The sequence below is a fragment of the Scleropages formosus genome, chromosome 20 (genome assembly GCF_900964775.1).
Source record: "Scleropages formosus chromosome 20, fSclFor1.1, whole genome shotgun sequence".
NCBI classification, from domain to species: Eukaryota; Metazoa; Chordata; class Actinopteri; order Osteoglossiformes; family Osteoglossidae; genus Scleropages; species Scleropages formosus.
In genome coordinates this window covers 12442242-12457628 of record NC_041825.1, presented here as the reverse complement: position 1 = coordinate 12457628, position 15387 = coordinate 12442242, and the positions used below count along the sequence as shown (strand labels likewise).

General features: G+C 39.1%; 2 protein-coding genes across 2 annotated transcripts; one reads left to right on the top strand and one right to left on the bottom strand.

Moving 5' to 3' along the window:
• Positions 1–394: 394 nt before the first annotated feature.
• Positions 395–6515, top strand: meiob (meiosis specific with OB-fold). Its single transcript, XM_018761382.2, has 13 exons — positions 395–683; positions 1913–1970; positions 2172–2303; positions 2520–2589; positions 2746–2941; positions 3043–3143; positions 3224–3276; positions 3353–3448; positions 4088–4183; positions 4277–4427; positions 4972–5155; positions 5636–5722; positions 6177–6515. Exons 1-13 carry the CDS (start codon positions 615–617, stop codon positions 6282–6284), a joined length of 1401 nt encoding a protein of 466 aa, XP_018616898.2. The 5' UTR covers positions 395–614; the 3' UTR covers positions 6285–6515.
• A 506-nt stretch (positions 6516–7021) lies between these two features.
• Positions 7022–15253, bottom strand: narfl (nuclear prelamin A recognition factor-like). Its single transcript, XM_018761381.2, has 11 exons — positions 15170–15253; positions 14404–14499; positions 13451–13594; positions 12947–13073; positions 12697–12831; positions 12420–12538; positions 11169–11298; positions 10890–10962; positions 10534–10671; positions 10271–10428; positions 7022–9814 (listed from the first exon to the last, which is right to left on the bottom strand). The coding sequence occupies exons 1-11, from the start codon at positions 15233–15235 to the stop codon at positions 9573–9575; spliced, it is 1428 nt and encodes a 475-aa protein (XP_018616897.2). The 5' UTR covers positions 15236–15253; the 3' UTR covers positions 7022–9572.
• Between the last annotated feature and the right edge of the window lie 134 nt (positions 15254–15387).

The window sequence follows — 15387 nt, the reverse complement described above, 5'->3', positions numbered from 1 at the left end:
GCATAAAATACTACCCTCGTGACACCAGCAAACATATTAATTTAACTTTGTTACCACTTCTGCATGTGAAGGTTCCCGAGTGTTAATGTCCTCTAATTAATTTAATGATTCTGATAGTTGTAAAAAAATTCTAGACACGTTTTTGCTGTGTGCTTATTGTACAGTAGAGTACAGTAAAATTGCGGGACAGTATCAGGGTAGGTACCGCCGTGGAGCCTCGTACACATCGGGCAGCGCGAGCCGGTCCCGCGCTCAGCCGGAGGTTGGTTGGAGTCTGACGTGAAATTTGTCTCCCCGTCGCTGCTTATTTTGTGGTAAATTTAGCAGAAAATGTTCTTGAACACGACACTTATTATATACCATCATTTATTAGGACACGTCTCTAGGCGAGTTCAATATTTTAAAAACTGTTTTTTTTTTTTTCAGTCGTACTGAAACTGACACGTTTTTCACGATTTGCCTGAAGGCGAAAAGCCGCGCTAGGAGGAGTTCAGCGTTGTTGAAACAAAGTAAAGTTGTCTGAAAAAGAATATTTAATATATGAATGCCGTATTTCCCGACGCCGCAGGCGGTCGCGCCAGTTTGGAGGTGAACGGAGATATTTCGGGAACAAAATGACATCTCGTGTAAGCGCTAGAGCTGTGGTGGCCGTGTGCGATCTGCAGCCCAACAGCGCTAATGTGGTGAGTTGGCGGGACACGGCTGTCAGGGCCCAGGATTATTATTATTATTATTATTATTATTATTATTATTATTATTATTATTATTGTTTGTTGCTGTGTTGTTTCGTTAGTCAATGCCGTTGTTCAAGGTGACTTCCAATGGGTTTGTACAAAATTGTTCAAAAGGTAACAAAATGAAAATGATGAGGAGGAAATAATTGTGTTGCAACGACACAAAACCAGCAAAAATCAACGCAGGAAAAAGACATTAAAGTCATTAAAGAAAAGAGTGATTTAAAGAGAGCATGAATAGCACGTTTAAGCTGATATTACGGAGAAGTGGGGTTTCAGAACACACTACAGTGAGATATACTGTGGGAAAGATCATGGAGGACAGAAGACTTAAAGACAGTTTTGAAAAAAAACAAATTAGTCTTCAAAATAGCACAGAAAGCCAGAGGATGGCTGGTGCCGGGTAGAAGCCATAGTTTCTATCATCAGGAGTTAGATTTTGAGGTTACGGTTCTGAGAGGCTGATTTACAGTGGAATAGATAAGTGAAGTTGTCTTTGTGTTGTCTTTGGATACTTCCATTGGAGTAAATTTAATGTTGCCTAAATGATAATGCAACACTGGCATTTGAACTTGCTCAGGTGGTGTGTTTCACACTCATTTAGACAACTTTGGTTTTACTATATACTGTGTCATTTGGTGCAAGGAGTCGTGCTCTGAAATGCTTTCACGGGAGACTTTCTGAGTAAATGGGGGTTAAAGGATCGATTCTGGACAATAGACAACTTTTAGATAAATCACAAAATTGTTGTGTGCACGAGACTACTAGGGTATCAAGGATTAATCACTCATAAAAATGAGCTCTGTCAAGGAGGCTGACTTTGTGAAATGATCAGATAATAGTTATGAAGGATGAAACGGCAGCGGGGCAGTCAATATCCTGAGTGTCTGATTGCTCCTGCGGCTCCTTCTTGTCATCATGAAAAATTGTCCAATCCATTATTCTCTGTAGGCCTACATTCGTAAACACAGCACGTGTCGACCATTTAGAAATTCATCATACTATTTGGTTTTCAGTTTTGTGAAGGTAATTTGTAATACAAAATGGCTCCATTCTCTGTTTGCATTCCAAGAACTAATATAAAGAAATTTGTTACGTCAAATGGGCACATGTATTATTTCTAATCTTCGTGTGATTGCTCCTAAATTGAATTATAACTTTATGTTATCTGTTTTTAGGCTGTGGTAGGTGTGGTTATTGGGAAAACAGATATGAAGAGCTTTCCTGACAGAAAAAGTTGAGAATTCCTTCATCATTAAGTTATTATTTTTTGACATATTGAACTCTTCTGTATGTGCTTACTGTCTATTAGATCCCAGTTTGCTGAATTAACTACTGCCCTCTTCTGACTCCTTCTCAGACACTTCTAAAATGTGGCTGCTCAGTTATGTTTTCTGTTACCTTCTTTAGTCTTTCTGTGTTTGTTTCAAATTCAAGATATTGGTTCTGAGAGATACACTTTCAGCTTCACTGTTAAGGACTCACCAGACTATTTCATCAATGCTTCCTTCTGGGGAACCGGAGATTATATCCATACGATGTCCAGTCTCTTCAGAATAGGCGATTGTGGTGAGACAAGGATTTCAAACTTTACTAATTATTGCTTGGAGGAGGAAGGATGTTGGTATAAAAGTTAATAAAAATAAACTGTGAATTTTATTACTCTCGTGTGAAATGTATACAGTATTTTTCTATTGTTCTGTGTTTTTAGAGCTATAATTTTAGTGAGTTTGCAGTCCTTCTCTGTAAAAACATATATTTAATAAAAATATTTTTGTGGTCAAGTTATGATAGAAAATCCCTTAATCGTCACCAAGGATCCAGAAAAAGAAAGATTCTGCCCTGCAACTTCAAGGTAAAATAGAGTACATCAGAAAATATAAACAAAGGACTTTAAAGAATTAGAATACTTTATTACAGAGTTCTGACTAATGGAAACATAGTGCATTATAGGTTTTGGCATTTAAGTATTTCATTGTCTTTAAAACTATCCACCTGGTCTTAACTTCAGCCTTTACAGATTGTTGCTGACTGAAAATCACTCCGCTGTCAAGGTATTTCCTGATAGAGAGGCTGATCCTAGGCTCATTTCTATATTCCACTTGCCTGTGAAAGACAACAGGGATTTCTTCTCACTGGGAGACATTGTGGCAAATGGACAGAGCTTGGATGGAAATGTCCTTAATATTCTTGCTGTTCTTCAGTCGGTAAGAGCATCATGCTCTAAGTGTAACCTCTCCTGTGTAGGAATTTTATATATATATATATATATATATATATACCATATAAAGCATTTTTTTAACCGTAGGTTGGAGAAACAAAATATTTCACAACTTCCGATGGACGCAAAGGACAAAGATGTGAAGTGAAGCTCTTTGATGAAACTGTCATGTCATTTTGTTTGATCTGGTAAGTCTAAACCTTGTATTTCCTGTATAAGACTATTCAAATTTTACAGCATTCTTACGAAAACTTTATTTTTACTTTAGCTGGGACATGGAAACCGTTAAATTTGTTCAGTCATGGATACCACGAGAGACAGGTCAGTTAGTAATCATCATTTTTAAAATAAAAAAAATTAAAAGTTACCTTTCTAAATCCTATCACTTCTCTTCTAGTGCTCTTCATCGCAGACACACGTGTTACATTTGATAGCTTCCGCAAGAGTATGGTTGCAACTGTTACCTCAAAAACTATTATTACAGTCAACCCTGGTAAGAACATTTGAAGGAAAGTTTAAAATGATTAGTGATACCTGTATGTGCAATGCTAGTAAAGGTGCACTATAAAATTTAGAAACTAAACCATTTGTTATTCAGTGCCTATACTGCTGTGCATGGTGTTCCATGCAGAATAAAAAGTCTTAATACCTGAAAATCACTAAATACAATAATGGCAAGACATCCCAAGTGGTTCACTTAGCAGTTTTCCAGAGTACACACGGCACTCTGTAGATGTTTCAACTTAAGCGGTTTCATTTCCCAGCTGTGGTGGGCAGTCTGGGTGGGACTAACTGGTCAAAGTATCTCAGCTGGCTGCTACAGAGTGGCTACAGTTCTCAGGTGGAGTTGTTATAGGCAACTACACTATGAAGCAATCTGTTTCCTCCTGGTGGGCAGAGATCCATTTCATGTGGGCGAGTCATCAACAGGGTAAATGAGAGAAAATCAAAGAGAAAACAAAACAATTGTAATGGTTTCTGTTGTACAGTGAATTGTTTTAGAAGTGTGCAGATGTCACTTTATTGTCAGACATTCTTCTAGTGTACATATGAAGCAAAAGATTACTAAAATAAAGTTCCCTAATTAGCTATTTTTAATTAAATTATGTCACACTTCTCTTCAATACTTAAGACTCAAAAGAGGCAGAGCTATTGTTCCGTTATGCCAAAGAATTTTCAGAAACTGGAGCACTGGATGATCAAGAGCAGTTTGGAGATCATGTGTCCTGTAAGTTAACATATGGAATTAATGGTTCAGTATATAGTATCTTTATGCAGTACTGCTGTGGTACATAGCTTCATTATGGCTTAACTTTTTCAGTGGATTCCATTAGTGATGTATTTACTGTGACTCAACTGAAGCTCAGCATCCAGGGAAATGACAAGCAAGACTGCATCTATGGAGTGACATATGCCTTCATCACTATATTGAATCTTGATGCCTCTGTTTCAAAAGTGATACGAAGCAGATGGTAAATATGTCTGTAAATATATAAGTAGAGGAATGCATACATTATTGTAGTATTTCCTTGGCTGCTACATTATTGAAAAAGCAGATGTTACTCCTTTAGATTCTGTAAATCCTTCTGTTTCATCTGACGTTCCAGACTGGTCGCAAATCAGATATGCCTATATAATATCTCAAATATATTGTGTTGTTTAGAGCTCACACAATTTTGTATTTTTCTTCCGGTGAGTTATGACAATGTTTTAACACTTTACCTGCACTCTTACGAGCTTTTATGTCCATTTTGCCACTATTTATTATACCAATATCACACACAACTGATACAAATGATAGCCAATGCTGATTGCATTGTATCAGTATTATTTTGATGTAATAAAATTGGTTTGTTTGCAGTGTTTTTTGTGAAACAAATTGTGAGTGTAACATATCTCAGCTTTCACTAATAGATATATTGTATTAATCATTTTTAAATGTACATAATGTTGAAATCTTCAAGTGTAATTCCCAGTATTATAACTATTTCAGCTGACATTAAATCTTTATTTCAGTGCAAAATGCTGGTTTCAGGTAACTGATGAAATGCAAAGGTGCAGTAATCCAGCATGTCCTGGGAATCCAAATCTGGAGATTACCACAGGATTTGATTTATTGGTGGACATCACTGACCACACAGGCACGTTGAAGTCCTGCTCTTTGTCAGGCACAGCTGCTGAAAAGACTCTTGGCTGCACAGTGAGTAAAAGAAAATCCAGCAGTTTTGGGTTTGTTTTCTGTCTCAGTAGCAGCCATGGCCTTGTCAAAACACATGATTTTTATGCTTACCCATATTATTCTGTGTGTTCAGTGTTAGAAAATCTTGCCAGAAAGGTCTTGACTGCTGTCTGTAATTCACCTTTATGAATGCAACTTGAAAACATACAATACCTGGCAGTTTTTAATTTTTAGTATGTGGTTTACTGCCACTAAGAATTAGATGTTTTAGTCGGTCTTAACATTCCACTAAACATTATGCAGAAATTGCTTTGTGATGATACACCATTAAATAATTTATTCAGTATTTAATTTTGCATAATTACAAATATTGACTGTTAAATGTATGGCTATATATTCCATATATGTGTGCATACTGTATCATTATGTTGTTAATTCGAGCAGTAGTACTTTACGCACCTTTGTGATTCATTTAGGGGAAATGTATTTCTTACATGGCAGGCTGAAGAGTTTCTACAGTTAACAGAGCCAGAGAAAACAGCTTTGAAATGGAAATTCCTTTTAGAAAGATGCAAAATCTGCCTAAAGGTTTGACATTTTATGTGTTTTACTGTTGAAGATAAGAAGGTAAACTGAGGTCACCACATTGAAAATGTTTTCCTTACTTCTTGTCAGTTAAATTGTATGTTTGCCATTAGTTTTATTTTTATACATTTCATAAATATCACACACACACATTTTCAGAACCGCTTGTCCCATATGGGGTCACGGGAGCCAACCCGGTAACACAGGGCGTAAGGCCGGAGGGGGAGGGGACACACCCAGGACGGGAGGCAAGTCCGTCGCAAGGCACCCCAAGCGGGACTCGAACCCCAGACCCACTGCAGAGCAGGACTGTGGTCCAACCCACTGCGCCACTGCACCCCCTCATAAATATCATATTATTCAAATTTTCCAATATGTGAACATCATAGATGCATCATGTTTGGAGAGTGCTGGAAGGTTTGCTGTTTATGACACTGAATTATTTCATTGATTGTAGGTCATGTCATCTCCAAAAAGCAGAAATGGCATTAGAGGAAATATCCTGTCCTGTACATTAGCTGAACCCTTGGAAGTAAGACAAGCCTTATCAAGTGTTGCCTTGTGAATAAGAAACAAGATTCACAACAGACAAGAGTCACCGTTAACTTCTGTTTTACATTTATTGAACTCACTGAATTCCTACTTTAACATGTTGAGCTTTATTGTCAGTTGAAAAAATGTTACACAACAGTTTAAAAAGGGGACTAATTCTGTAAAACTCCAAAAAATAATTACTGCTTTGAGAAGTACGGTTTACAAACAAAATATGACACATTTAAAATTCTGTTGACAGGCTCATTGTTTACAGTGAAAGTTCCTTAATGATCTTGAATAAATCTGTGACTTTAATTTTACCTATTGCATCATCATTAAAAACCTCTGTGTTGAAAGGACTATCCTCCTAAAACCGTACATTTAACTGATTACCACAAAGTTTTGGGATCGATCCTTGTTGACAGATTTTCTGTTTTTGGCACTCAGTCTACAAAGTGAGTCTATGAAGCAAATTCAATGTGGCAGCAATAATGAGAGAATTAAAAACAAAGGGCACACTGAATTCCCTGAATAAGCCCCTTGGTCAAGCAAATTCCTCATGACAGTCATAATCAAATATTGAAACTGAAAAAACTATAAAATAGGATATAATGATTAGTACATAGAAACACAAAATTTATTTTGTGTTCTATGGCTTTTTACTAAACATGTGGTGAAATGAATTCACTGTGATACTCAGACTTAAAAACAAAAACCAGATCCAGATTAGCACATACCAAGATGAGTTCAGACTAAAGCCTTCTGGCGTGCTGTACTTTACTTCATGTTTTATGGTGCCTTTTGTGGTTGAGTGCGGTTCCTCTGTGCCAAGAAAGCTGTCCAGTACCAGCCTCAGACTGTCACTCTTCTCCAATCCCCAATGGGAGACCCACTCAGTATTGCTTTCCTCCACAGTTTACACAGCTACAATGTTTCCTTTGGCAACATTCTGACAATTCTTTGGTTTCATCTTTTTCCCTAAATGATAAAATTTTTTCCTCACTAACTAGCTCAGTATAAAGCAGCCCTTTTGGCATCTTGTCATGGGAATCAGCCTGGCAAACATAGGAAATCAAATGAGCTCTGTGCTGCTTTGCTGCTGTCAAGACATGTTTTAGCTGCCAGATATGATTAAACTTCCTACTTTTATCCTATGGAAAAAGTTTAAGACAAATGTTTTGAGGCACATAAAGGGGAGTTGTACAGTTTACAAAGTTCAGATTTTGCCAAAATACATATATCCAGAAACCAAAAAAAAAGAAAAAACTTGAAATTTCAAAATTTTGTTCTCAGTTCTGTCCAAACGCCATTAATAGGAGCATTTTCTAAAATCTAATCCTGGATTTTCTGCCTTGTTTAATCCTAAATAGTTGCTCTCTATTTTTCTACTTTGATGGTGACGTTCTCCACCTCATTTGATGATACCTTAACATCTACCCAAAGGTTAACAGAACAGATTTATTGTTGCATAAACACTGAGGCAAAGGCCAAATTGATAGATACATCACTATTTATGACTTTGCAAGAGACCAGCAGTGACATCCATATTGGTGCAAAGACTTTACTGGAGGTTGTATTCAGCTGTAACATTTATTACAACATGCCACCAAGAAACAGATGTTACTGTGACTATAGGACAACAATAATATTAGGTGTAATAAGAGTGATTGATATAATTGGGCTATTATAAAATTCTGCATCCACCAAATCATTGTTTAAAAAAAGAAAAAAAAAAATGTCAGTTATTCCTTCAGTTTCACTATAATATATCAGGAAACTTCGCCTGGAAACAAAGTAGGAAAGTATGAGAATCATTTCCGAGATGTGTACACTTTAGGATGTTTATTTGCACTGATTATTGTCTTTGTATGACATATGTATATTTTTGAGAATAAAAAAAAAAAAAGGTATGACGACAGATTAGCATTTATCCACCAAGATCAACCAGAAACCTGCAACCAATGCAGGCAATGAACGTGTTCAATGTATTTTTAAGAAAATATAGTTCTAGCTTTTCATAAAAATAAAGCCAGTGTAAATATACTCCTTTGTGGTGACAAGAATCTGTTCTCTTTTACAGCAGGCAGCCAATTCTCTAGCATTTTTCCAAAGAGATTTTTAAAAAAAGAAAACACTCCACAACAAACAAATGCTCTGCCAATTTATGTTGGAACCAAATTGTGGAACTACACGTGTGAGGGAGCAGAATTCCTCACAGGCAACATAAAAAGAGACCTACACAGTAAAAATTAGTCCAAGTTATTTATAAAAAAAAAAAAAAAAAAAGAGGATCTGCATGTTATACAATCATAGGGTTCACTTAGATTGTCACCAAAACTTCTGAATGTTGGCTTTTTGCTTAATAACTGCATACAATTTGTTATGTCACAATGTTTTGTTTAGCTACAGTTATGACACAGTAAGGACTAGATGATCAGATAAGGCAAAAAACATAAAACCACAGAACCTTAAGGAGATATTTTTGACCAGAGTGCAAAGGTGAAATATACAGGTGGTGGGGGGGGGACTATGGAAACGCAACATGAAATGCAGTGACTTGGAAGCACCCGAATGACAATAATAAAGGGAGCTACACCAGTCAGTGATTTTGAGTGGAAAACCAATAACCAATATGCCTCAGCTATAAAAGTGCTCTGACAATCAGCATTTTGAAACCTCCATTTCTAAAGCAACAAGACAGTTTGAAAAAAATCCAAATAGTGAACATTGTACATCCTGAATTTAGGATCTTATTATTCCCCCCCCATCTAACTCCAACAGTATAATAAAGTTGTAATTGTAAATTTAAAAAGGTTGCATGCCTTGGAACAATACAAGCATTATCAATTTTAGTGCAGAACATTTTTTATCAAGGCCAACTTTTTATACAAAATATTTTTAACAAGACCGTCAGACATTACATAAACAATGATTTACTGTGTGTAACATAAGACATATCCATTAGAGTAATTAGGCTTAAATAGAACTTTATAAATATAACTGAATATAGTACAAATAATTGAATACAACCACACAACCTCAATACATCATGGACTAATAGACATACCCCATATTGTTAAATCAGTGATTCACTACACATATTACTTTTCTTTAATTACTAACAAAGCTTTTAATTTTTCTGAACTTCAGTGGTATCGTATTCATTACCATCACATAACTGCCATAAATGTTTGTGCGAGCCAACTGACAGGAACAGATTACTCAGACACCAGTGAACTGTAAGGCCATGAAGAGGTACAGCTAAATTGTGCGACATCAGCATTTGAGGGCAGTGCACCGCACTGCACTTCACCACACATTACCACTTGATGGTGAGGCCACTATCGGCCTTCTCCACGGCATGGTACCGGGTGTGCAGCAGCTCCCGAGCTCGATCCTCCCCCACGCTGCGTAGCCATGTGTCGTACAGCCCTGTCACGTGCTCATCATCCTCTGGCTCCAGGGGGCGCTCTGCTCTGTAAAGCTCTTCCACTTTCTGAAGCAGATCCTTGTTGGACTGGTCAGGCAAGGGCCGTATCTGTCCGCCCCCATTCAAACACCCTGCAGACAAACACAAATGCTAAACAGCAGTACAAATGCTGCTTTTACATTCGCAGTTTATTTAGATGAATGTGAAGCAAATGACCAGCAAGGTTTGGTCACTAAGGGTCAAACGGTTTATTGTGGGTCGAGCTCCTTCATTACTGTAGTCGACATTCACTATTTTTTCTAAAATCTTTTATACAGAAAAGGTTTTCTTCCCCAAATGCTTCTGGCAGTTGTAAATTATGAAATGATGTCTTTGATCATATTCCTTAAGCATGCAGATTTTCATCTGTCCTCCAATACAAGTGCCCATTACAGAAGTAATTTCACAACACATTGGACCAGATGATGCAGAAAACACAGTCAGTTTTGCAAAGAAACCCTTCAGGTGTGATCACCCGAAGTTCCCTGCTTCGTAGTCACTGGGCCTCCGACCATATTCAAGCCGTTGATAGTGTGAAAATGTCATACCTGAAGGGCAGGCCATCACCTCCACAAAGTGGTAAGGTGACTTTCCTCTCTTCAGCTTTTGGACCAGGTTCTGGATGTTGCGGAAGCCGTAAGTAGCAGCAAAGCGTAGTAGAACGGCCCCATCCTTCTCGAGAGTTACTTCCTGGAAGTCCTTATTCCTGTGGGAGACAAGGTTACCCAAAGACATGAAGCGTCTCCCTTTCCAGCAAGAATTCGGTCAGCAGGCGAAGAGAGAGGCTTCCAGAGACCCCGACATGACTTACTTGAGAGTCTTATATGAGATGTCCTTTGCGTCAATTCCAAAGAGCTGTTTGGCAGCATAGGTATAGATGTGGTGTAGGTAGCCTCCGGAACCACTCCCCTCGTGCCTCATGAGCTCATTCCCGCACACACTGCTAAACCTACGGTCACACAGACAACTCCATGCAGCATCCGGTGATCCACTTCCACACCGTATTCCTTTCCACATACCGCAGACTGTACATACTGCTGTGACACAGTCTACAAAGCTTGCTTGTGATTCAAGCACTGAAGAAAATAATCTTTGACAGTTTATAGTTCTATAACAGTGGAAAAAAAAACTGAGTTGTAAAAAATAAATCACCGAAGAGAAGCTCACAATGTGTCTAAAGGTGCAGGATCCACATCTCTCAGAGACAAACCCTCTTGGTCAAGCATCTTCAAAACCTCCCCTGTGTGTCACAGAAACTGAAATTAGTAATACTTAATCACTCTACAATTTAGACATGGGTAGCCCTTTTAGATGGGCACAAATAGTTTATTTGGACGCAAGTATTTTCTGACTAATTATTCTGATTGTTGTAAACCAGGGGTTCCCAGTGATGGTGGCAGCGATACCCTGTACATGCTGATTGTGTTCTTTCTAGTTCGCTCACACCTGATGTAATAACACAGTCCACCTCTCGTGTGTCTGACTGCGTGATGTAGAAATCAGGCCTGGAGGCCTCCAGCTTCTTGTCGTAGCACGGCATCACGGCAACATGGTAGATCTGCTGTGGAGTCAGGCCCTGAGGAAACAAGAGCGAGCAGCGCAGAGGATTTGACTGTGAACATCTAAACTGTGTGGCGTTAAGGTCACTCCACTGAAGTGTGACTCCTGTTCAATGAGGGAGTTCACTACAGCACACCCACGTGACTCTGTATGAACACTATCAACAGGCATTTCTCCGGAGGCAGCCTGCAACAGAATTACGGGGCAAAGAAAAACGCGGTACAGCTTCTATAGACCAGCATACAAGCTTTCGCAGTGTGGTCTCGAGCACCTGGGGTGCGGGTTTGATCTCGACTCAGTATGTGTGCATGTTCTCCCGTCATTGTGTGTGTTTCCTCTCATAGTTCAAAGATGTGGAAATAGGCAAGGGTAAGCCACATCCATACCACCCGTTGCCAGGAGAGTCACACAGGTGGTCAAGAGGAGCCTACTTTAATTTAGCCGTACTTACCTAACCCTACTGAACAAACTTTCAAGACAAAATTACAAACAAAAAAACACCTTTAGAATTCTTCTGTTACAACTAGAAACCAGTTGAAATATTGATACTTAACATTCTGAATTCTATAGATTTCATTTCTCCTTCTACGACTCCACTGAAAATGAACACTGATCAATAACGTATGTTAATAAGCAGAAAGACTCATTCAGATCCAATGTTCATTGAGTTGTATAATTACATTCCAATAAAGCTTTTGAAAGTTTCAGAATATGAACAGCTGCAATCACAGTGTAATCAGGCATGTGGGAAATAACTGTATTGGGTAAAACCTTATCAAACATACATTACATGATACGTAAGAATTGCCCTTTCCAGTTTGTTCACACCTAAAGATATCGTATGAAGTACATCATTATTTATTAACTCATTATACAGGTGATACCTTTGTTCAAGATGACTGACTGACTTACTTACTAAACAATGTACAATATTTTACCCTTTTATCCATATAGCTGGATCCTTTTTGCTGGAGTAATTCAGTGAAAACACATTGTTCTAAGGTACTGTGGGAGTACAATTTAAATTTATGTCCTTTGCTTGGAAGAGGATGGTTTTAACCCCTACCCACCCACTGCTCCTCAAAATCTTGTTACCGAACCACTTGAGTTTTTTCCGTTCGTGGTTATGGAGAGTACCTGCTGTTCCGCAAAGTAGGTCTTCACTAGAGAACCCATGACCTGCTGGGGGGACCGAGTGGTGCTGATGTAAGGAAGGACGAAGTCACCATGAGTCTTCTCTGCATAGCAGATCCAGCCTATTTCCAACAGACAAGAAAAAACCCTTTAGCTTAAGCTTACTAGCAGAAGGAAGGGTTCTTTCCATTTGCGTTGCAGATTTTGTAGTAGCCACAGCTTTACAGGTAGAAATATTAAAAAAAAAAAAAAAAAAAAAAAAAACACAAAAAAGAAATACCTGGACAGGCTGAGGCCAGCATTGGTAGAGATTTCTTGTCCTGCTCACTCCGTCGAAAGCGCTCCACAAACTCCCGCTGGCTCTCTAAAAGGCTGAATGTTCGGCTGAATCCAGTGTCAAACACATGATGCACACCTGAAACATGGCCAATATAGTCACTCCCACTGTCAGCCAACCTGTATATTCCCCACATACTGTAGCTCTGACGGCAATTGCCATCACCCTGTATCCTCCAACGCAGATCACTTACCCAAGTTCTTAAAGAAAGCCGTGAGCCTCCTGCCCGCATCAGTACTGCTCAGGTTAAACCGTGCAGCCAGAGAGGCCCTGGACTGTGGGGACACTGACACCACCACAACCTGTTTGCTGTTGTTTTCCTGAACCAAAAGGAACATGTTCATTTTAACGAACAGCTCGTAGCTCACAAGCCAAATCCATGACACATATTCTCCCATCCATTGTCAAAAGTATCACTTCGATCCTCTACCAGCATCTCTGGACTCTTGTGCATGACAAGTGAAGCAAACACAAGAGATACATGTTTACTATTCAAGATTTACCCGCTCAGTCCCATTTCTACTGAATTCACCGCAAAAACACAGCTATTGTGAGCTGAACCCGTAACCCCTAAGACTATAGACAGCATTATGTCATATTGTCACTGTGTGTGAGCGCTGCTATTGTGACTGCAGTAAGATGAGACAAGAATAATACATAATTTGTCACTTGAGTGTGGCGAGTTGTCGCCAGTTACCTTGTTCTGGCGGAGAACCCTGTACAACTCATCTTGACTCTGCTGGGTGATCAGCACACTCTCAGCTGAAGTGATACAGCCGCTGCAGGCTAGACAGTCGTTCAGTGTGATCTTGGCTTTCTCCAGCTTCTGCAGCTTGCCGTCCTGTCATTATGCAGACTTTGATGCTTGATGTATACTTTGCACTTGATCCTAAAATATACTTCCAAGATATTCTCCACAGTTCTGAAGTCCATTTGTTCTCACAAAGCAATTTCATAAGATAGTGTTTTCTCTTCCTCTGGTCCAGAAGCACAGCCTTTCTGTACAACTGATACAGAACTATTAATTCAATCATTCATTTATTACCATAAATTCACCTTCTATTTTCTAAAACTGCTTAAGGTCTAATGAGCACTAAATCATTATGGACTATCTGAAATTGGCACATATGCATATTTTAAAGAAAATGCCTGCTTCTTTTTCCATGAGAGGTGATAAATACATTGCTGAAACTAAAACCTGTGTCAAACACTGTGCCACCAGAAAGAGGGTAGAAACACACTGTCAGAAGATTCCAAAAGGAACTTTGGAAATCATGCAATGAGAGTAGCAGGGCCTGTAAGTTTTCGACACGTCCCAGAACTCAAATTAATTATGATTACTTCTTAATTAGACAAGAACTTCCATTTAACTTATCTTTCCATGTAAACATTGACTGCTGGTTTCAAAAGTGGGCCATTTAGTAAATTAGGGACAGATGCAAAAGCCAGAATATGTTCCATCCAAAAAATGCATTTAATCTGTGCAGTGCTGGGTCACCATATGTGCCAAAGTCCCTGGGGGCTTTAGCAGCCCAAGTTATGCATATAAATTAAACAGCAGCAGCAAGACAGATAAATAACTTTTGATCCTGACTGGCTTCATAAGAATTTATTAGAGAGATGAATGCAGAACAAATATTTCCTTTGTACCTGCTTAACCTGAAAGTAACTTCCATCATCTTCTATCTGGATTTTGGCCACAGACTTGCCTTGTTTCTTCTCCACCTTCACCGGTTTCACACATTCCTGGTGGAAGAGGGCAGACAGATAAGTGGGGAGACTCCGCATCATCTCCAGTGGAACAGCGTTCAGCTTTTAGTGACCGAACAAAGTGCATTCCAGCAACCCTCTGTGTACACCAATCTGGTGGATTTCTCTCCGGCTCCTCGTCGCTTTGTCTGCAATGTAATTTTGAGTAATAAAAGAATCAAAATACTAGGACAGAAGGTGGGGTCCTGCTTGTAGGCATCACGAGCTGGCTGAAAGTTGCTTGTTCGAAACCCCACTCCTCCTGCTGTAGTACCATGATCAAGGTACTGGCAGCTGGTAGCGTAGTGGTTACAGCTGCTGGTTGAGTTGGACCCAAACAACGGTCGCAGGTTCGAATCCCACCTAGTTAGTAGTACCTTGTCTTGACAAGCCACTTACTGAATGAATTGCGGAAAAGTACCCAGCTGTGTAAATGAGCAACAATTGTAAGCACTCTAACAGTGGAAGTTGCTTCTTTGGTCAGATCAGCTAAATGGATAAAACAGTCTCAGTCAGAGTTACTCTCTGTACCCATGATGATCCTCACCACCAGTGGAAAATTCAAGAAGTCGACACTTTATCATGGTTTAATCTGATAGGGTCGTAAAAAATAAATTTTGCACTACCTTGTGTGTACATCTACAATGTTCAGTTTTAAATATCGTACCTGGGAAGGGGTGATAAAATCGTCCAAATCGGTTAACTGAAGAACACCACTGAAGTGCGAAGCCATCGCTCAGCTGACTACCGTAAAGCACTTTGAAGGGGAAGAAACGCGACACTGTCGCAAAGTTGTACGTCGCTCAATTGTGGACGGGCTGCTGTGAACGCAGAACAACAGTTGTTTTACTTTAGAAGTAAATGTAATTATGTGACAGTTTCAGC

Coding starts and splice junctions, on each gene's coding strand:
- meiob (XM_018761382.2), top strand. CDS start 615: ATGACATCTCGTGTAAGCGCTAGAGCTGTGGTGGCCGTGTGCGATCTG. Junction 2,304..2,519: donor CTTCAGAATAGGCGATTGTG/GTGAGACAAGGA, acceptor TTTGTGGTCAAG/TTATGATAGAAAATCCCTTA. Junction 3,144..3,223: donor ATGTCATTTTGTTTGATCTG/GTAAGTCTAAAC, acceptor TTTTTACTTTAG/CTGGGACATGGAAACCGTTA.
- narfl (XM_018761381.2), bottom strand. CDS start 15,235: ATGGCTTCGCACTTCAGTGGTGTTCTTCAGTTAACCGATTTGGACGAT. Junction 10,963..11,168: donor GGACTGTGTTATTACATCAG/GTGTGAGCGAAC, acceptor TGTGACACACAG/GGGAGGTTTTGAAGATGCTT. Junction 10,429..10,533: donor ATCTCATATAAGACTCTCAA/GTAAGTCATGTC, acceptor TGTCTCCCACAG/GAATAAGGACTTCCAGGAAG.